This window comes from Myxine glutinosa, chromosome 1, assembly GCF_964187855.1.
Source record: "Myxine glutinosa chromosome 1, kmMyxGlut1.1, whole genome shotgun sequence".
Taxonomy (NCBI): domain Eukaryota; kingdom Metazoa; phylum Chordata; class Myxini; order Myxiniformes; family Myxinidae; genus Myxine; species Myxine glutinosa.
The window spans coordinates 233,178,577-233,200,957 of record NC_136261.1 but is presented as its reverse complement, the minus strand read 5'-3'; the positions used below and the strand labels follow the sequence as shown (position 1 = coordinate 233,200,957).

Sequence of the window (22,381 nt, the reverse complement as noted above, 5' to 3'; positions counted from 1 at the left end):
TAAAAACAACTCACAGCCACAAAAATAAAAACACCTCACAGCCACGAAATTAAAAACACCTCACAGCCACGAAATTAAAAATACCTCACAGCCACGAAATTGAAAACACCTCACAGCCACGAAATTGAAAACACCTCACAGCCACGAAATTGAAAACACCTCACAGCCACAAAATTGAAAACACCTCACAGCCATAAAACACATCATAAAAACACCTCACCACCACAAAATTGAAAACACCTCACAGCCATAAAACACATCATAAAAACACCTCACCACCACAAAATTAAAAACACCTCACAGCCACGAAATTTAAAACACCTGACAGCCATAAAACACGGATTAAAAACACCTCACAGCCACGAAATTAAAAACCCCTCACAGCCACAAATTAAAAACCCCTCACAGCCACAAAATTAAAAACCCCTCACAGCCACGAAATTAAAAACACCTCACAGCCATAAAATTAAAAACACCTCACAGCCACAAAATTAAAAACACCTTACAGCCACGAAATTAAAAACACCTCACAGCCACAAAATTAAAAACACCCTCACAGCCACAAATTAAAAACACCTCACAGCCACAAAATTAAAAACCCCTCACAGCCACGAAATTAAAAACACCTCACAGCCACAAAATTAAAAACACCTCACAGCCACAAAATTAAAAACACCTCACAGCCACGAAATTAAAAACACCTCACAGCCACGAAATTAAAAACACCTCATAGCCACGAAATTAAAAACAAGTCACAGCCACGAAATTAAAAACACCTCACAGCCACAAAATTGAAAACACCTCACAGCCACGAAATTAAAAACAACTCACAGCCACGAAATTAAAAACAACTCACAGCCACAAAATTGAAAACACCTCACAGCCACGAAATTAAAAACAACTCACAGCCATGAAATTGAAAACACCTCACAGCCACTAAATTAAAAACACCTCACAGCCACGAAATTAAAAACACACCACAGCCACGAAATTAAAAACAACTCACATCCACAAAATTAAAAACAACTCACAGCCACAAAATTGAAAACACCTCACAGCCATGAAATTTAAAACAACTCACATCCACAAAATTGAAAACAACTCACAGCCACAAAATTGAAAACACCTCACAGCCATGAAATTTAAAACAATTCACAGCCACAAAATTGAAAACACCTCACAGCCACAAAATTGAAAACACCTCGCAGCAACGAAATTAAAAACTACTCACAGCCATGAAATTGAAAACACCTCACAGCCACTAAATTAAAAACACCTCACAGCCACGAAATTAAAAACACCTCACAGCCACGAAATTAAAAACAACTCACAGCCACGAAATTAAAAACAACTCACAGCCACAAAATTGAAAACACCTCACAGCCATGAAATTTAAAATAATTCACAGCCACGAAATTGAAAACACCTCACAGCCACAAAATTAACAACAACTCACAGCCATGAAATTAAAAACAACTCACAGCCACAAAATTAAAAACAACTCACAGCCACAAAATTAAAAACAACTCACAGCCACGAAATTAAAAACATCTCACAGCCATGAAATTAAAAACACCTCACAGTCACAAAATTAAAAACAACTCACAGCCACAAAAATAAAACACCTCACAGCCACGAAATTAAAAACACCTCACAGCCACAAAATTAAAAATACCTCACAGCCACGAAATTGAAAACACCTCACAGCCACGAAATTGAAAACAACTCACAGCCACGAAATTAAAAACACCTCACAGCCATGAAATTTAAAACACCTCACAGTCACAAAATTAAAAACAACTCACAGCCACAAAAATAAAAACACCTCACAGCCACGAAATTAAAAACACCTCACAGCCACGAAATTAAAAATACCTCACAGCCACGAAATTGAAAACACCTCACAGCCACGAAATTGAAAACACCTCACAGCCACGAAATTGAAAACACCTCACAGCCACAAAATTGAAAACACCTCACAGCCATAAAACACATCATAAAAACACCTCACCACCACAAAATTAAAAACACCTCACAGCCACGAAATTTAAAACACCTGACAGCCATAAAACACGGATTAAAAACACCTCACAGCCACGAAATTAAAAACCCCTCACAGCCACAAATTAAAAACCCCTCACAGCCACAAAATTAAAAACCCCTCACAGCCACGAAATTAAAAACACCTCACAGCCATAAAATTAAAAACACCTCACAGCCACAAAATTAAAAACACCTTACAGCCACGAAATTAAAAACACCTCACAGCCACAAAATTAAAAACACCCTCACAGCCACAAATTAAAAACACCTCACAGCCACAAAATTAAAAACCCCTCACAGCCACGAAATTAAAAACACCTCACAGCCACAAAATTAAAAACACCTCACAGCCACAAAATTAAAAACACCTCACAGCCACGAAATTAAAAACACCTCACAGCCACGAAATTAAAAACACCTCATAGCCACGAAATTAAAAACAAGTCACAGCCACGAAATTAAAAACACCTCACAGCCACAAAATTAAAAACAACTCACAGCCACGAAATTAAAAACACCTCACAGCCACGAAATTAAAAACACCTCACAGCCACGAAATTAAAAACACCTTACAGCCACGAAATTAAAAACACCTCACAGCCACGAAATTGAAAACACCTCACAGCCACGAAATTAAAAACACCTCACCACCACAAAATTAAAAACACCTCACAGCTACAAACTTGAAAACACCTCACAGCCATAAAATTGAAAACACCTCACAGCTACGAAATTAAAAACACCTCACAGCCACGAAATTTAAAATACCTCACCACCACGAAATTAAAAACACCTCACAGCCATGAAATTAAAAACACCTCACAGCCACGAAATTAAAAATACCTCACAGCCATAAAACATGGATTAAAAACACCTCACAGCCACGAAATTAAAAACACCTCACAGCCATGAAATTAAAAACACCTCACAGCCACGAAATTAAAAATACCTCACAGCCATAAAACACGGAATAAAAACACCTCACAGCCACAAAATTAAAAACACCTCACAGCCACGAAATTAAAAACACCTCACAGCCAGGAAATTAAAAACACCTCACAGCCACGAAACACGATATTAAAAACACCTCACAGCCATAAAATTAAAAACACCTCACCACCACGTCATTTAAAAACACCTCACCATCACATAATTAAAAACACCTCACCACCACGTAATTATAAATACCTCACCACCAAGTGATTTAAAAACACCTCACCACCATGTCATTTAAAAACACCTCACCACCACATAATTCAAAATACCTCACCACCATGTGATTCAAAACCAAAACCACATTATTAAAAACACTTCACAACCACGGAAACAAAAGTTTGAGGGAGTCGTTAAGTGACAACACAGACACTGCCGAGATGTGTAGATATCTATCTATAATTCCAGTAATCTCTGTGTGTATGTTTGTATGTTTGTATGTTTGTATGTCTGTGACCGCTGTTTCTCGACAACCACGGGTCCGATATACTTTAAACTTGCCAGGTATATTGCTGGGGACCCGAGGATGTGCCTTTTCAAGGTTTCATATTAATCGGACAAGTACTTACCGAGCTATGTCCAAAAAACGATTCAACCAATCAGAGAGCAGCGAGCTATCGCGTGTGCCGAACGTGGCGAACACACTCTGCCTCGGACGGCACATTTGAGAGCGTATTCATTTATTTCACGTTGGCAAACTATGTTGCCGCTATGTTGGCGTTAAACTATGTTTTAAAACTAATTAAAACCATTTCATGTAAATAGAGGGGGGGGATTGTCACTGTAGCCCAGCGGCATAGTAAAAAATACGAAACCAATTGTTCAAATTGTTCTAAAAGCACCAAAATTGGCACACATGTAGATTAATATATTCTAAACATTTTTGGATATGGAGGCATTCAAGATTAGCCGCCAAATTCAAAAATGGCCGCCAAATGTGCTACGGGGAGAATCTTGAATGCCTCCATATCCAAAAATGTTTAGAATATATTAATCTACATGTGTGCCAATTTTGGTGCTTTTAGAACAATTTGAACAATTGGTCTGCTATGCCGCAGGACTAGCCCAGCGGCATAGTAAAAAATACGAAACCAATTGTTCAAATTGTTCTAAAAGCACCAAAATTGGCACACATGTAGATTAATACATTCTGAACAATTTTGGATATGGAGGCATTCAAGATTCTCCCCGTAGCACATTTGGCGGCCATTTTTGAATTTGGCGGCTAATCTTGAATGCCTCCATATCCAAAAATGTTTAGAATATATTAATCTACATGTGTGCCAATTTTGGTGCTTTTAGAACAATTTGAACAATTGGTCTGCTATGCCGCAGGACTACTGTACTCGCAAGCCGTTCGCCGTTCGCTTTGGCGTTGCGAATGGACCAAAACATTTCATGGACCAAACCATTTCATGTAAAGCGTTCGCCGTTCGCTTTGGCGTTGCGAATGGACCAAAACATTTCATGGACCAAACCATTTCATGTAAATAGGGGGGGGGGATTGTCACCGTACTCGCACCCACGTACCCACGTACCCACGTACGGGCATTGCACCCACGTACGGGCATGCCCTAGTATAGATAAATGACTGTACCCGAGTTGCCGTTTTGTCATGGTTTACACCAATCATAATTCAAACAATTATTTTGCACAAATGTATTTGTAATATACGTGATATTTCCTTTTATAAACAATTGAAGTTGAAAACTTAAGTTGAAAAAATATATATATATATATATTTTTTAATTATTATTTTTTTTTTCTTAAATAAAGAGGAAGTAAATTCCTGCGGAAGGCTGGTGTGAAAAAATTCTGACAACCCAGGACTCGAACCAACAAACCTCATCACTTACGTGGTGACAACCCACTGAGCTATTGAGTCTCCAGGATATCCTCAGAGATTTCTCACACGATATATATTGTTGCGGTTTTGAGTTTTGTAAAATAAAGGTTAAATTTCCCCCTCATAGTTAGTCACATTGCAACATGTAGCCTCGTGATAGTGCAGTTATCTCATAGTATGTGTAAGAATAGTCCTTTTCCTGTGTTAGTCTTGCGTTGAGTAGAATAATGAGAATAGGTCCTTTCATTGCCTCCATTGCCTTATGCCTCCATTGCCTCCTTGTGCTGCCTTTGGCTTTTTGGCGCGAGTTAACACGAGGCAGGCCTGGCAGGTCGGGTCGGGACCGAATGAGGGCGGGGAAGAAGCTGACGGTAAGCGCAAGCCGCCAATCAGGGCTCAAAGGGAGTGGCTGCGGCAATGCGTCACAGGGCGTGGTTGGCACGTTCTAGAGGGCTCAGGGGGTGTCCATATAACCCTTCGCGCAAAGCCCCCACCAGTGCAGTCGAGCAGTTGAGTTCGGTGAGTTAGAGGCAGTTCAGCGAGTTGAGTGCGGTGAGTTCGGTGAGTTATGAGCTATTGGAGAGGCGCGTATTGATGAGAGTTACCAGACCGGAGAAAGACGCGCATGAACCGAGGATAAGCGCTCGTATTAAAGTGACGCTTGGTTGAGCTTGAGGCTGAGTTATAATATAACAAATATCATGAAACATTTACATTTTGTAGTCCATTGTATAATTTAAATAAACATAAATGCAAATTTCGCATGTGGAAAAAGTAAGTACACCCTTGGCTCTAATAGGTGGCATTGCCCCCTTTGGCAGAAACAACCTCAAGTATGCATTTCTTATAACTGTCTACCAGTCTCTGACATCGACTGTGAGAAATTTTTGCCCACTCCTCCATGCAGAATTCTTTCAGCTGTGCGATGTTTGAGGGGTTTCTTGCATGCACAGCTCGTTTCAAATCCCCCCACAACATCTCGATGGGATTTAGATCCGGGCTTTGACTTGGCCATTCCAGAACCCTCCATTTCTTTATTTTCAGCCATCCCTTGGTAGATTTACTGGTATGTTTAGGGTCATTGTCATGTTGCAAGGTCCACCTTCGGTTGAGCTTCAACTTTCCGACAGATGGCCTCACATTATCCTCAAGCACCTTCTGGTACAATGAAGAATTCATAGTGGATTCTATGATGGTGAGCTGCCCAGGCGCTGATGCAGCAAAGCTGCCCCAAAGATAATATTTCCACCACCATGCTTTACAGTTGGTATCAGGTTCTTGTGGTCAAATGCTGTCTTTGGTTTTCGCCAAACATGTCTTCTGGTACTGTGGCCAAATAGCTCTATGTTTGACTCATCTGTCCAGAGCACATTGTTCCAGAAGTGCTGGTCTTTGCCGAGGTGTTCATTGGCAAACTTTAGTCTTGCCCTGATGTTCTTCTGGACAGCAAAGGTTTAATCCTGGCACACCTCCCATGGATATCAAATTTGTGCAGCCTCTTTCTAACGGTAGACTCGTGCACTTTGACATCAACAGTGGCAAGAGCTACCTGTAGGTCCCGTGATGACATTCTGGGGTTCTTGGAGACTTCTTTCAGCATCTTGCGGTCTGCTCTCGGGCTGACCTTGCTGGGGCGGCCTGGCCTGAACAAGTTGGCAGTTGTTTGGAATCTTCTCCACTTGTAGATGATCTTCCGGACAGTCGAATGATTGATTTCAAATTGTTTGGAGATCTTTTTAAATCCCTTCCCAGACTCGTAGGCATCTATAACCTTCTTTCTGAAGGCCTCAGAGAGCTCTTTTGATCTAGGCATGGTGACGCTGTACACTTCAACAACAAAGAGCAAACCAAACTAAATGTCTGAGGTTTAAATAAGCCAAGACCCTCTCTAACGATGTTCTAATCATTTGCACCTGAGCTGGTGCACCCGATTCTAATTTTAGGTATTTGAAGTAGTGATAAATGTGGGGTGTACTTACCTTTTCACATGCAAAATTTGCATTTATATTTATTTAAATTATACAATGGACTACAAAATGTAAATGTTTCATGATATTTGTTATATTATATCACCTTTATCTATCAATATTGTTGAAATGAAGATCAAATGGCTGTATGTTGAAATATGTTGAAAAAGTCAAAACTTTACATGGGGTGTACTTACCTTTTCACGTGACTGTATATATATACCTTTATCTATCATATACCTTTATCGTATCTATCATATACTGTATATATATACCTTTATCGTGACTGTACACCTTTATCTATCAATATTGTTGATATGAAGATCAAATAGCTGTATTTACTTAAATATGTTGAAAAAGTCAAAACTTTACAGGGGGTGTACTTACTTTTTCACGTGACTGTATATAGGTAGGTATTCGACTGTCGCGATAGGGAATCTACCTGTAATAAGTTCTATGGTTAGCCGGATGTCGGTATAAGCTGTATTGGTGTCCCCGTCACGAGGGGGCGGGGCATGCTAAGTAGTACTGGGATTATGGATAAGATTCCTTTGTTCGTCGTCCCCTCTGTCGCCAAACCTGTGTCCCTTTTGGCAATACACACTCACATAGACACGAGATAGATCCCTGAGAGCACACATTAAATAATTCCCCTCCCTTCCAATAAGACTTTGGAAGACAAGCAGGCAGCAGCTGCGCAGTACGCTACCATGGGCGACCAAGCATCGAGCAAGGCTGGGAGCCATGCCCAGGACTGTTGATTGGCCAGGGGAAGGGGCGAGCAACACCACAAGGCGGGAAGCACTTGGCCAATGGGATGGCACCAGCGCAGTCAGAACATTTGAGAGGTCGAGAGACGAGGCTCTGATTGGGAATGCGCCAGAATTGACGTCACACGCGAAGTGACAAAAGGACTCGCTGGACGACATTTTCTCTCTTCGCGCTGGACCCCTACGTATTGGAGATCGCCATTCGCCCTCTTTTTGCCTCTACGCTGGACCCATCGTGCTTGCTCTTTCTTTTTGCCTGGACCCTTCGTGCTTCGCTCTTGGAGATCTCTCGGAGCTCTTAGCTGGTTCGTCGTGGTGCTTGGAGCGGTGTTCAGTGCTCGGTGCTTTTGGTGCTCGGAGCGAGCGGGACCTCACGTGCGGCAGACGGCCTGGGAGCGAGGCGTGCCACTGAGCAGACGAGGCCGGGGCCTACCTGGCGGCGTGCGCTCGGGGCCTAGCAGAGCGCGCGAGCAAGCCTCGACGATTCTTCGTGCCACTGGAGCCTCGACGATTCCGGATGACACACTGCAGACTACTGACAGATAAGGCCGCACCCCACAGATCATTACATGACGGGACGGTTATTTTATGTAATTCATTCCTTTGTCTCGTATTTGGAAGTCGGTGTGCGGGATCCCGATTTAGGAAAATTATTTATCTCCGTCGCGTTTCATTGTCTTGGCTTTGAAATAAATTATCTTTGTACATTTTACTTCCCGTGTTCGTTGAGTTACTTTCCCCTGCAGGATCGGAGCTGCTGTCGGTTCGCTATAGGTAAGTGCTTCAGCTTCTTCTTCTTCACTTCCTCCTCCCGTGCTCTTATAGCCGAATCCGTGTTTGATCGTCGCCTCCATTAAAGCCGTTTGGTCATTCGCGAGCCCTGGTATTAACCGGAAGGGATCGCGCGACAATATGAATATAGATTTATTTATTTATATATAAATATATTTATTTATTTATATATATGTATATATATATATGTATGTATGTATGTATGTATGTATGTGTATATATATATATATATATATATATATATATATATATATATATATATATATATATATACAGACTTGGCATTTAATATGGAATTTTTTTTTTTTCTTGACTTGGGTTTACTTTCTTAACTCAGTATATCAATCTGGTGAGTTTCTTTTACACATTGGTGATTTATTTGTTAAAAGAACCATGTCACTGATTGTCTGTCGCAGCAAGAAGTCAACAACAGGATTATATCACAGGTGGCGTGGCAAAATGTACGGACAGGTGCATTTGATGATTGGCTTCACAGTCGGGTATACAAGGGTTGTTGCGCTCTGTATTAGTGGAAAACAACTGCTGCACGTCTCCAAAAGTCATTGCCGATTCCTCTGGAGATGGTCCGTCAACTCGACAATGCTGTTTGTCATGGAGTGGTGGCTTTACGAAATTACAGCATGAAACAGCATGCTATTGTTCGGCAGTATGAAATCACTCAAGGTCAGGTGTCAAAGATCCTGAAACTAAATGCTCAGAGGGGTGTCCCTACTCCAATACCGAGGCCAGGACGTCCCCGCAGAACCACAAGGAGGGATGATCGCCAGCTGCACCGGTTAGTCTGCAATGGCCGTACCAAGTCAGCTAATCGGCTTAGGGCTGAGTGGCAGCAACTGACAAATGTGCCTGTACCCAGAAGGCTAGTCAACCAATGACTGGTTCAAGCAGGCTATCGTGCCAGGCGTACCCTGAGAAAGCCACCCCTGACCAGACAACACCGCCAGCGCCGATTGCAGTGGGCCAGAGAGCACCGTCAATGGCAGCCAGGACACAGGAATCACGTGATCTTCAGTGACGAGTCTAGATTTCTGGTCTATCGTCAAGATGGCCACGTCCGAGTGCGCAGGCAAGTGCATGAAGCCTACAACAAAGATTGTATAGTGCCAAGAGTCCAAGCTGGAGGTGGTGGGGTGACCGTTTGGGCTGCTTTTCATGCAGGGGCAAAACTGACCTGGCTGTTCTGAATGGAAACTGAACCAGTTCAAGTACAGGGCCATTCTGGAAGAAACATTGCTTCCATTTGCTCATGCAGCCTTTCGAGGAAACTTTGTCTTCCAAGATGACAATGCACGGCCTCATCATGCTCGCATGATCCAACACTTTCTTGTTGACCGTGGTGTCGAGCATAAGGAGTGGCCTGCCATGTCCCCAGATATGAATCCGATAGAGAACTTGTGGGCAGAATTAACGCGTCAAATCGACCACTTGGACCAGCAGCCTCCCTCTGTGCATGAATTGCAGCAGGCTATTGTCACTGCATGGCAAGCGATTCCTGTCCAAACCTTGGCAAATCTCGTGAACAGCATGCCTCAACGTGTACGTGCTCTCCTGAATGCTCGTGGGGGTTACACGAAGTACTGAACTGTCATTTTACTGTCCATAATCCCAGTCGTAATTTAACTTTTGTTTTTGTTAAAAAAACATTTTTGGCTAATGTGCAAAATAAAGAGATACTTCTGGAAAACATACAGAAGTTTAACACAGTACTGTCCGTGAATTGAGTTCGATATCAGTTTACATCACTTTCAAGGATCAATTTATTTGCTTCGAAATGTCAAATGTGGTTTTTGTTTCCTTTAAAGGTCACATTAACAAAATCTAGAATAATTTCAACATAATTCCAATGAACTTTTGGTTCTAAGTCATCTTGAAAAGTAAGTTCACCCCCACAAAAAAAATATTCCATATTAAATGCCAAGTCTGTATATATATATATACATATATATATATATATATACATATATATATACATATATATATATATATGTACATATATATATATATATACTCAACCTCTGTCAGGTTGGATGGGGACCGTCGGTTGACAGCCATTTTCAGGTCTCTCCAGAGATGTTCGATTGGGTTCAAGTCAGGGCTCTGGCTGGGCCACTCAAGGACCTTCACAGAGTTATCCCGAAGCCACTCCTGCATTGTCGTGGCTGTGTGCTTAGGGTCATTGTCCTGTTGGAAGGTGAACCTTTGGCCCAGTCTGAGGTCCTGAGCGCTCTGTTTCAGGTTTTCATTAAGGATATCTCTGTACTTTGCTCCGTTCATTGTTCCCTCAACCCTGACCAGTCCCCCAGTCCCTGCTGCTGAAAAACACCCCCACAGCATGATGCTGCCACCACCATGCTTCACCATTGGGATGGTATTGGGCAGGTGATGAGCGGTGCCTGGTTTCCTCCAGACATCACACTTAGAATTGAGGCCAAACAGTTCAATCTTGGTTTCATCATACCACAGCATCAAGTTTCTGACAGTCTGAGAGTCCTTTCGGTGCTTTTTTGCAAACTCCAAGCACGCTTTCATGTGTCTATCACTGAGAAGAGGCTTCCGTCTGGCCACTCTGCCATAAAGCCCAGATCGGTGGAGTGTTGCAGTGATGGTTGTCCTTCTGGAAGTTTCTCCCATCTCCACACAGGATCTTTGGAGCTCAGCCAGAGTGACCATCGGGTTCTTGGTCACCTCTCTTACCAAGGCCCTTCTCCCCCGATTGCTCAGTTTGGCCGGGCGGCCAGCTCTAGAAAGAGTCCTGGTTGTTCCAAACTTCTTCCATTTAAGAATTATGGAGGCCACTGTGCTCTTGGGAACCTTCAATGCAGCAGAAATTCTTTTGTAGGCTTCCCCAGACCTGTGCCTCGACACAATCCTGTCTCTGAGTTCTGCAGGCAGTTCCTTCGACCTCATGGCTTGGTTTTTGCTCTGATTTGCATTGTCAGCTGTGAGACCTTATATAGACAGGTGTGTGCTTTTCCAAATCATGTCCAATTAATTGAATTTACCACAGGTGGACTCCAATCAAGGTGTAGAAACATCTCAAAGATGATCAAAAGAAATGGGAGGCACCTGAGCTAAATTTCAAGTGTCATAGCAAGGGGTCTGAATATTTATGTCAATGTGATATTTCAGGTTTTTCTTTTTAATAAATTTGCAAAACTTTCTAAAATCCTGTTTTCTCTTTGTCATTATGGGGTATTGAGTGAAGATTGATGAGGGAAAAAATGAATTTAAACGATTTCAGTATAAGGCTGCAACATAACAAAATGTGAAAAAAGTGAAGGGGTCTGAATACTTTCTGAATGAACTGTGTATACTGTATGTATGTATGTATGTATGTATGTATATATATATATATATATATATATATATATATATATATATATATATGTGTATATATATATATTGTTGCGAATATGGAATTTGGCCTCCATATCCGCTTGTAAATATTCCCCTATTTCCCCAATACTCCCCGACTATCCCCAATCCCCCATTCCCTAGTCCCATTGTCTGTAAACAACAATCAGTAGAGCCGACCTTCCCCTTTTTCCCCCATTAAATGTCGTGCCCAGGTCCACCGCATCACACGTAGACAACTTTCGGACATCTTGCTAGTTATTCTTAGTCTATGTCAGTTAAGGACTCCTTTCCATTAATTCTGACTCTTCGTTGCACCAGAATGTGATTATATGGCACCAGTAGTGAGTTTAGGACCTTTCCCATACCTCCTTCCATCTTCTTCCCCAAACAACAACTACAACTACAACTACAACTACAACTACAACAACAATTACAACAACAACGACGCTGCGCGGGGGGAGTGTGCGTCATCACACCGGCTCGGTTAGCCGCCATTGACAATGCGCGCCGGACCATGCGCTCCACGGGGTTACCACGAAGGGGCTCCTTGTCAGTCCCCCGTCAAGGGCGGAGCCGGTAACCCCCCCCGCACGCACCCAATGAGAGGCGACGTGCCGATTCCATCTGGGGCGGAGCTAACGAGCCGAGGGCGTGTCACTCCCCGCCGGATATACGAAGCGACTCACCGGATGTGAGGTCAGATGCGCCCCCAGCCTGGAGAGAGAAGTTGCCACGTACGAGCGCTGAATACCTCCCCGCATCTCTGGACCGGACCGAGTCGATTCTGACCTTTGAGCCCAGGTGCACCTGGAGCCATCGATCCTGCCTTTCCTAGCCATCAGACCCCGTGTGAGTCAGCCTTTTGTCCCGTTTATCTGTCGTCTGTTGGGAATAATATAAGAGTGTGTCTAAGTGCTTATCTTACTATGCTGTCCCTCTTGTAGTTGTAATCTAACCTTCCGTAACAATATAACCTCCTCCGGAGGTCTTGAGAACTGAACCCAGGTGTCGTGTCATTTGAATCCCAGCTGTGTGTCTTTTCCTTCATTGATCTAGCGTAGCGCGATTAGTCAACGTTCGGGTATAATCGGGTAACTTGTGCAGACGTGGTCATACCACAACCGCTCGGTAAATAACATCTAAGCCACGTCTGTAACAATATATATATGTCACCTCCTGTCAGGTGCATATTCCAATTCCCCCTCCTAAGCAAATATCCAAGACTTAGGGACTTCACTGAATTGCTGCTCTAAATTTCTGCTGATGTCATATTATGGGCAATCATTCAGGATTTAAGCACTAACAATCACAAGTTTTGTTTTAGGCCTGCTTTGGTAATGATAGTTTGTGTCAAAGAAAATTTTCAGTACATGTACAAAATGTTTTCAGCTGTTGTAATATTTTCCTCTGTTGGAGTTAAAATTTTGCAAGCTCCAGATAGTGAGATATCAATGTTTTGCAGGACTCCTTTTATGTATTCACTGGATGACATTTAAGCATTTATATGTTGATTTATTTAATTACTTGTTTAGTAAATGCATTTTGCACCGGGATCTAATTGGATTTCTTCCATTGGTGAAATTGTGTCTGTACATTAGGCCAGGAATTGGAATTTGGCCAGGGTTCTTGCACATGATGGCCAATTATTGTGAAAGACACCATGGGATCTTTAGAATTCAACCAATTCTGGCAGAAAGACCAAGATATTACCATCACATCTGTAGACGGGTCAATATACAACCAGAACAGCCGTACCCCAAAAAAATTGCAAATTTTAGTTTTATTGCATTTCCTTATATTTTAAGACTTACTTAGGAACATATCAAAAGTTGGACAGAAATGGACCATGGGAAAGTAAAAATTTTTGACATGATAAAAATGTCACAAAACCATGCACGATTCACTACGTCGAAAACGTCTTTGGTTTTTTATTTTTGTTTCTTTTTGTTTATATAAATTAATTTGTTCCACTGAGACCAGCTGCAAAGGCAACATTTTATAACACTTGTTTCGTGTCTTTAACAATGTTTACATCTGCTACCTGACACATGTCTTTAACAATATGACCTCCCAGCATGTAGGCTAATGACCTAATTCCTCACTGGTAGTTGTGCAGCTTGACTGAGTAACAACTCCACATGAATTAGTTAATTACACCTAATTAGGACTCAATTGGACAACGTTGTATGGTAAACATTGGAGATACAATACAATACAGCTGTAATTGCACCATTGCAGCTTGGTCTTGCAGTGCAAATGCATCACTTGTATAGGTCTCGTTTCTTGATAGATAGTCTATCAACCTTTGGCTTTTCCTCATCTTACTCCGAAGTGCAACGGTTTGAAGTAAATGCAGCCTCTTCTCTTGCTCCGGATGTGTTTGGAGGTGACACCGACATTCTTGATACATCCTTGTTATTTGCTGGAGACAATGTGGACCACAACATCATAACGTTGGATGGAAAGGGTACCTTTCATGGGATGGGCATGATAGCAGCTATTACACCAGGGCGTCAATCTAGCCACATCATATCTAGAAAGAAAATGTCTGACAGGAAGCTCGTCGAACTGACGAAGATCAATATAATAGATTACCGCTATGCAGAGCACGTCAACCGCAACCTCAAATTTCAGCCCCTCCCTTTGTTATCAATTTGTGATCGCCCAATTGACATATTATGGGAGATGTCATTTTGCTTCGAAAAGAGTGCACCAAATTGGCAAGGCATGATGCACTTTCTGCATGAGGAGTGTGATCACCCAGGGAAAGCCTCAATACAGTTTCTCCCAATGATTGATATGAACCCAGGTGACAAAACCTGCATCTTGTCAACTCTTGATTACCTGAGCAAACTTGCATCAAAACACAACATGCCAGCAATCATCACATTTGACCAACCGCTGTTTTGGAAGGCCTCTGAGATAGTGAATGCTCTTCCTGCTGATAACCCAATCCATAATGCAGTGCTACTGCTTGGGAGCTTCCACACATTAATGAATTTGTTGGGTGCCATTGGAAGTTTGATGGATGGAAGTGGACTGAAAGAGATCCTGGAAACAGTGTATGGTCAAAATGCTGTTGTGCACATGCTGAGTGGGAAGGCGGTGCAACGTGCTTTTCGTGGCCATTTGCTTGTGGATCAGTGTCTTACACGTCAGGTTGTTGGCAAGATTGTGGATGTTGACCCTGGGTTTCAAGAACAAGTGGCAGAACTGGAGCGACTGTACATTTCCCTGGAGACTGTCGAAAGTGACACTATAGAGTCTGTGTTGCAATCAGAGTGCATTCATTTCATTGACAATAGATTGAATCAGGAAAGGAATAAACTTGCAAAGGACTCGAAAACCAGTGCACTTTGGATCAACTACCAGCGTATGTTGGGAATTGCAAGGGCACTTGTGGCAGCTGATCGGACGGGGTCCTGGGAGATGCATCTCCAAGCCATATCAGCTTGCTTGCCGATATTTGCAGCTGCTGGCCATCCCAATTACCTGAAGTCAGCTCGACTCTATCTCGAGAAGATGCTTGCGTTAGAGGATGACAACCCTGAGGTTCATCAGAAGTTCCAATCTGGTTATCATGTAATCCGGCGCAGTGACCAATACTGGGCTGGCCTAGGCTCTGATCTTGTGATAGAACAGACATTAATGCGCTCACTGAAAAGCCAAGGGGGGCTGACTCGAGGAAGTGGGATGTCAGAGCACCAGAGAGCAGTTTGGACTCTGTCTTCAACCATATCGTCCTCCTACAACCTTGCTATGCAAGAACTGACCTCGAGTAGCTACTCAACAAGTGAACAACATAAGGAGTTGACAACATCCAGGGTGAGTCGAGATGAAGCTGATCGTGGCAAAGTTGCCGAAAAACTGGACAGCTTCACACCATTTTCTGATGACAAGTCATTGCGCAATATCATCACAGGGGTTACTGCAAATGAGGATGTCAATGTTCATGACCTATTCAAAGTAGGTAGTGACATTGTCAAGAAGATGGATGATCACCCAGCTTACTCCTATTCACACAAAAGGAGTTCTAAAGCCAAGACACTTGCATTCAGCAGGGCAGTCAAAGTTGCTGAGGACCGCACAATAGATCCAGCGTTACTATTCCAGAGGTTCTTAGTGGTGTCACAGACGGGAGATCTCCAGATAGGTGAAGTGATGAAATATGAACTCTGCCCATACCCAATGTCTCTTTTTGAGGCAAAAAACATCCTGCGCCAGCCAGATAAACCACAGTTGGCGGAGGCAATAAGGAATTATGCTACAACCAAATCTGACAATGCTGTCAACCAGACAGTTCCAGGAACAGATCACTATGTTCTTGACGGGGGATCACTTATTCACCGCTTAAAGTGGACAGAGGGATTCACCTACAGTTCCATTGCAGATGAATATGCCTCATTTACAGTACGACACTATGGCAAAGCTACTGTTGTGTTTGATGGTTATGAGGCTGGGCCAAGCACAAAGGACTGTTCTCATCAACGTCGGAATAGAAACAAGAATGCCACCAAGGTTAACATTACGGAGTCAACAAAATTTGTTGGGAAAAAGGAGGACTTTCTGTCGAATGAGTCAAACAAGCAGGAAATGATACTGTTGATTATAGAGGTGTTGCACAAGGAAGGCTGTGAGGTGATCCAAGCAGAGGGAGATGCTGATGTTGAGATTGCAAAAGCGGCCGTCGCAAATGCGGCTTCCAGATCTACAACCCTCATTGGAGAAGATACAGATCTCCTTCTCCTCCTGCTCTTCTATATGGTGGAGACAAACTGCATTGAACTCTATTTCCGTTCTGACAAGGCAAAATCAAATGTCTACAATATCAAAGTCCTTCAGCAGATACTTGGAAATGCAGCCTGCAGAGATATATTGTTCCTTCATGCATTAACTGGCTGTGACGCAACGTCTCGTGTCTTTGGGATTGGAAAGAAGTCAGGGTTTCAAAGAATCATCAAGAAAGAAAAGGAACTGATAGACAGCTCAAAGGTGTTCTGTAAACCACAGCAGAGTCAGGATGTTATTGAAACTGCAGGCTGCAGAGCAATGGTGGCATTGTTTAAAGCAAATCAGAACGACTCATTGGCATCGATCAGATACAACATTCTCTGCAAAAAGCTTGCAAGGGCTAAGGCATTTGTCACTCCTGAAAGACTGCCACCCACATCCGCTGCCTGCAAGTTTCATTCTCTGCGGACCTATTACCAGGTAATGGAATGGATGGGCCTTTGTTGTGGAATGGAGCCAACGGAGTGGGGATGGAAGGTAGAAGGAGGAAAACTTGTTCCAGTGATGACAGACAAAAGCCCTGCTCCAGACATACTACTTCAGATGATTCACTGCAACTGTTCAGGGGGGTGCAAAACACTAAGGTGTTCATGTAGGAAGCATGGATTAGAGTGCACCAGTGCATGTGGACATTGCCAGGACAGCAACTGTGACAATATGAGTGTTGAACCAGACATAGAGGAGGAGGAGGAGGACGATGAAACTGGAATCTAAGACTAGAAGGCATATGGTACTTCCACATGTGTCAAAATTGTCCAATTTTTTATATGTTGCTTTCCATGTCATAGACTGGCAGAAACAATCAAAGAACATATATTTGTGCAAATATTTACTTTAAATTGCGAATGGTCTCAGGATTAGCACTGCATAAACTACCAGCAACGATCATAATACAAATATTGGTGCAAAATTAACTTTAAATTGTTAGTGGTCTGATGATTATCAGTCAATTTTTTTACGTTTTATCTGCCGGCAGCCATCTTGTTTTCTGACGTCACTGAGGGACTTTCCCATGCGTCAAAATTGTCCAACTTTTAATATGTTGTCTTCCACTTCATAAACTACTAGAAATAAGCATAAAACAAAAATTTGCAATTTTTTTGGGGTCAGGCAGTATATTGACCCGTCTACTGATGGATAGTGGATTGATAGATGTCTTGCCTGCATATAACCAGGATGGCAGGGGATCGTCAGGTAAGGAAATGACCCAGACGAGACAACTCAAAGTTGAATGTGCTACCTCCAAGCTAGCAACCCTGTAACTGATGTACTGAATTTCTGCTCTGCCTCATGAAGATGTCTGCATTCTCTTATTGTCATACTGTCCAGATTCTGTTGAAGATGTGTGTGAAGCATTTGTGGATCTAATAGACTTTTTGCCACATCCAAGGAGCAAGTGATGTGGAAAAAAGACCAAGGATTCAGTTGTAGTCCATCTCTTGCGAAGGTCTATGAAGTGCAGGATGATCACATTGTGGATTTAACCATCAGACCTATACACTTTAAGCCAACTTGTATTCAGAATTTGCTGAGGTCCTTCTCTAAAAGTGGCTCTGTAGTGGATTTTTTTAAAACTGAATATTGGATAATTACGATCATTTATTCTTATTACTGTAAAGATGTGATACAACTAAGTGCAAAATCCAAAATTTGTACATGCCATAAATAAATCATGGACATTTATGTTTCCACAAAGACAAACCGTTTAGCAAGAAAAACTGATGAATAAGGTTTATGTAGCAAATACAACTCCCCATGAAATCGTATTACAAAACAAATATAAGTATCAGGTTGTTTATATGCTATAGAAGAAGATAAATGATACATGTGATCCAATATTGAGAATAGCATGTAATGCCACTCACCTCACTGGCGTTCTGACCCGCTTTCTTCGACACTTTGTACTGAGGGGTCTTTGTGGTGTCCACAAAAACTTTGGCCTTATTCTTCTCGTATGCCTTTTTGTAGTTGTTCTGTTATTGCACGTGGGATTTGGAATGAGGGCAGCACATCAACACATCGATCATCTTCAAGGAACAAATCTGGCTATGCGTACGGAAGGAAAGACTGTGGGGTCTCTGGCTGTACGGGCTGTACGGGCTCACCTCGCTGATGTTCTCGGAGTTCATTTTGGCGACAGCCACGTCATAGCAGGGTACTTGGGCCCACTTCCCTTTGGTCATGTTCTCATACTCTTGCCGGTAACGAATCTGCAAAATTGTTGTTACAGGATCGTTTTCAGGATATGATAGTGAGTGAATAAGCAGACAATCTCAGAATTAGCAGCATGCTCAAGGATGTGTTTATTGCTGTCAAGAATCTGGGAAATATTTTGTAAGCATGAATACAAATGGTATGCTGACACTTTTACTCTTTCTTTGTTTGAAATACATTAACATTAAAAAAAATGTGGAGACCAAGGGTCTATTCAATGGTAAAAATACAATATTTAAATGAATATGATACTCAATTGAGAAATTAAATACATCGGAACATGAATTGTCTTAACTTGGCACAAACTCAAAGGCTGCTGACTCAAGCCAAAGTTAACTCGCGTGCTTTCCAATCTCTTGAGATTGCAGCATCCGTCGCCAGAGATAAGTAATGAAGGAACAACACGACTGGAATGTAGTTTATGTCCTGGGTATTGTTCTATACCGACAGCTTGATTCTATCACCTCACTTTGTGTTAACATACAAAGATGAACGGCGATTTCGTAGACTTTATGAATGCTTTGCTTGAACCTAATTTTGATAACGATCACGGGTCGGTCTATACTTAAAGAAGACCCTTCGTAGTAGATTTTAGACTGTTTTGAAGGCACCACGATTGTACTCTGGCGACCATCTTACATGCTCCACAGCTGTGCTTGGTTCTTCAATAAACTTGATATTTCTTGAACAACTGGACTCGAGGCTCGGTCACATCGGAGGGCGAGGTCGGGACTCCACAAAAATAAATCAAAAAATAGATATCACCACTGGCTTTGGATAATTATTCAAGGGAACAAATGATGTAAATTCATGAACCCTTTCAACATATACTACTGACAGGTCTCACTTTGAGATATTGTCATGTTTCTAAAATATCTCCAAACTTATTACTTGCGAAAATCGATTTTTTAAGTATTGTTATGTCGGGTGGGGTAGCAATATCTAGAGCCAGATAGATCTGAATAGGTAACGTGCTTCGTCTGTCGCGGTAAGGAATCTCCCCTGTAATAAGTCTGTGTTTAGGTGTTTTGTCGGTTAAGAGTATACCTGTGAACATACCAGGATGTTCGAGTGATAAGTAGAGTAGGGATTAAAGAGTAGCGCCCCTGTGTGTCACACCTGGTAGCCAAACCTTTGTCCCTTATGGCAATACACTTATTTAGACACGTAGTTCGGTCCCTAGCGCAACACTAAATGATTCCCTTCCCTGACAGTGACTTCGGAAGGAAACCAGGCCAGGACACCGCCGATTGTGGCTGCCGCCACCTACACCTCTGGCAGGCCTATCCACGTCGAATAGCACACGCTATGACCACGCTACAGGGAACGAGTGTTGGGGTGGTGCGGTAGGCGCGAACCTCCAGCCAACGAGTCAGTGGAGGGCACTGATTGGGTGGCGCGCCAGGGCTGACGTCACCACCGCGGGAAGGTTATTTAAGGGAGCGCCGAACGCCATTTTCGCTCTTGCGGTTCGTGCTCTTGGAGATCCAGCAGTTCGTAGCACGTCGGGTTTTTCTTGCTTGCGCAGCTTCCTCTTGCAGCACATCCTTCCCTGGCTGTTGTGTGTGATCGGTGCTCCTGAAGCTTGGAGTGGTGTACGGACCTCGCGGGCGTTGGCTCGCCATCTGCGTGTGCTTGGAGCGGTGTTCGGTGCTGTGGCGCTGGAGCGAGGGACCTCGTGGGTGCATCGGGGCCGAACGGAGCCGTGTTGGATGGCAGCCAAAGACAAGATGACAGGACAGATAAGGCCAATCCCCATTGCAAATTACACGACGAGACATTTCTTTTCGTAATTCATTTTCCCCCGTCTGTTTGAGATCTGGTGTGTGGGATCCCAATTTAGGAGTTTTAGATTTATTATCGCGTTTTCCTGTCCCTGCGTTTCTTTTTAATAAACCCTTGTATTATTTTGTATTCCCTGTTACACCTGTGCCCGTGTCGAGTCAATTTCCCCTGCAGGATCGAAGCTGCCGGAGTGTCCGGTGGAGTTCGATCGCCGTCCACAGTTAAGCGTTTATGCAGCTTCCACTTTCTTTATTCCTCCCGCGCGACCATAGTAAAATCCGTATTGGTTGTTGCCTCCGAATAAAACCGTTTAGGCCTATCCGCGGTCTCTGGTGTTAACCAGTCGCACGACAGTATATTGGTTGGTCTTGTGTGTTATTCTGTCTGTCTGTCTGCCTGTCTGTGTGTGTGTCTGTCTGTCTACTTGTCTGTCTGTATGTCAGTCGCCTACAGGTCACAATTTTCAACCGATCTTCACCAAATAGTAGAGTTGGTCATAAGCAAGAAGCCTATTGTTTTGGGGGTCAAAAGGTCAATATAGGCCAAAGGTCACTAACTTTGTCAAAATCTAAAATCGTTAATTTTCATCCGATTGACTAGAAATTTGAAGAGGATTTGCATATCTGGTCACTGAATTCAACCACCAATTATATTTTGTGGCAACATAGGCCAAAAGGTCAGCACAAGCCAAATTTCTCAAATCCTCAATTTTCATCCAGTTGATTTGAAATTTGAAGAGGATTTGCATATATATTCACTGAATTCAACCACCAACTATTTTTGAGGTCAACATAGGCCAAAAGGTCAACATAGGCCAAATTTCTAAAATTCTCAATTTTCATCCGATTGACTTGATTTGCATATCTGGTCACTGAATTCAACCACCAAGTATTTTTGAGATCAGGTCAGGTCAGGTATGGGAGCATGCGCCGGAGCAGCGCGTCACCACATTCACTTTCCGACGGTACTCCAGGGGCCTCCATCTGGCCATCCCCAGGCTGATGCCTGGCCCATCCCTATCTCCTTGAGATACCGATCAACTTGCTGCAACCACGAGGCACGTGGTCGGTCCGTTGGCCTCCTCCACTCACGAGGCTCCCTTGCTGAGAGTATCTGGTGAGCTGGATCAGTGTCCGGAAAACGAGCCACATGTCCATACAGCCGCAGCTGATGCTCATGGAACATACAGGTAACAAATCTCATCTGAGTCTCTCTCAGCAACCGCTTGTTGGACACAAAGACCGACCAGCGATAGCAAAGGATTCTCCGAAGAGACTTGGTTCTAAAAGAGTTAAATCTCATTCTCCCTTGGTGAGGGTCCAAGTCTCACATCCGTAGAGCAAGACTGGAAGCACCAAGGACTTATGGACTCTGACTTCCGTCCTCCTGCATAGATACCGACAGCGCCACACCCCATGATCCAGTGAATCCAATGACTCCCCAGGCCTGACCCAGACGTCTATCAACCTCTGGCTCACAACATGTGGAGACATGAATAACATTGCCAAGGTAAGTGAATCTCTTTGTGACCTCAACATCTTCGCCACAAACAGGCACAGACAAGACAGCAGCAACCAAGATGTCATTGAAAGCCTGGATTATTGGTTTTGACCCAGGAAATCTGTAATCCCAGCAGCTCCGCCTCCTCATTCAGTGACTGGAGAGCCCCGTAAGAATATACAGCGTCTCCGCAAAGATGACTGCATCATCTGCGAAATCAAGGTCAGAGATCTTGACACTCCCAAACGATGCACCGCAGCCTGACCTCTCTGACATCGTCCCCATAATCCAGTCCATACAAG

General features: G+C 43.0%; 1 protein-coding gene across 1 annotated transcript in view; it reads right to left on the bottom strand.

Moving 5' to 3' along the window:
* The window catches only part of LOC137435018 (nebulin), a gene marked incomplete at its 3' end in the record, with an annotated part of 363,563 nt that overhangs the window by 242,478 nt on the left and 98,704 nt on the right, over positions 1-22,381 (bottom strand). The window contains 2 exon segments of the mRNA XM_078785019.1: positions 18,446-18,553; positions 18,686-18,790. Of these exon segments, the coding sequence (XP_078641145.1) occupies positions 18,446-18,553; positions 18,686-18,790 (213 nt within the window).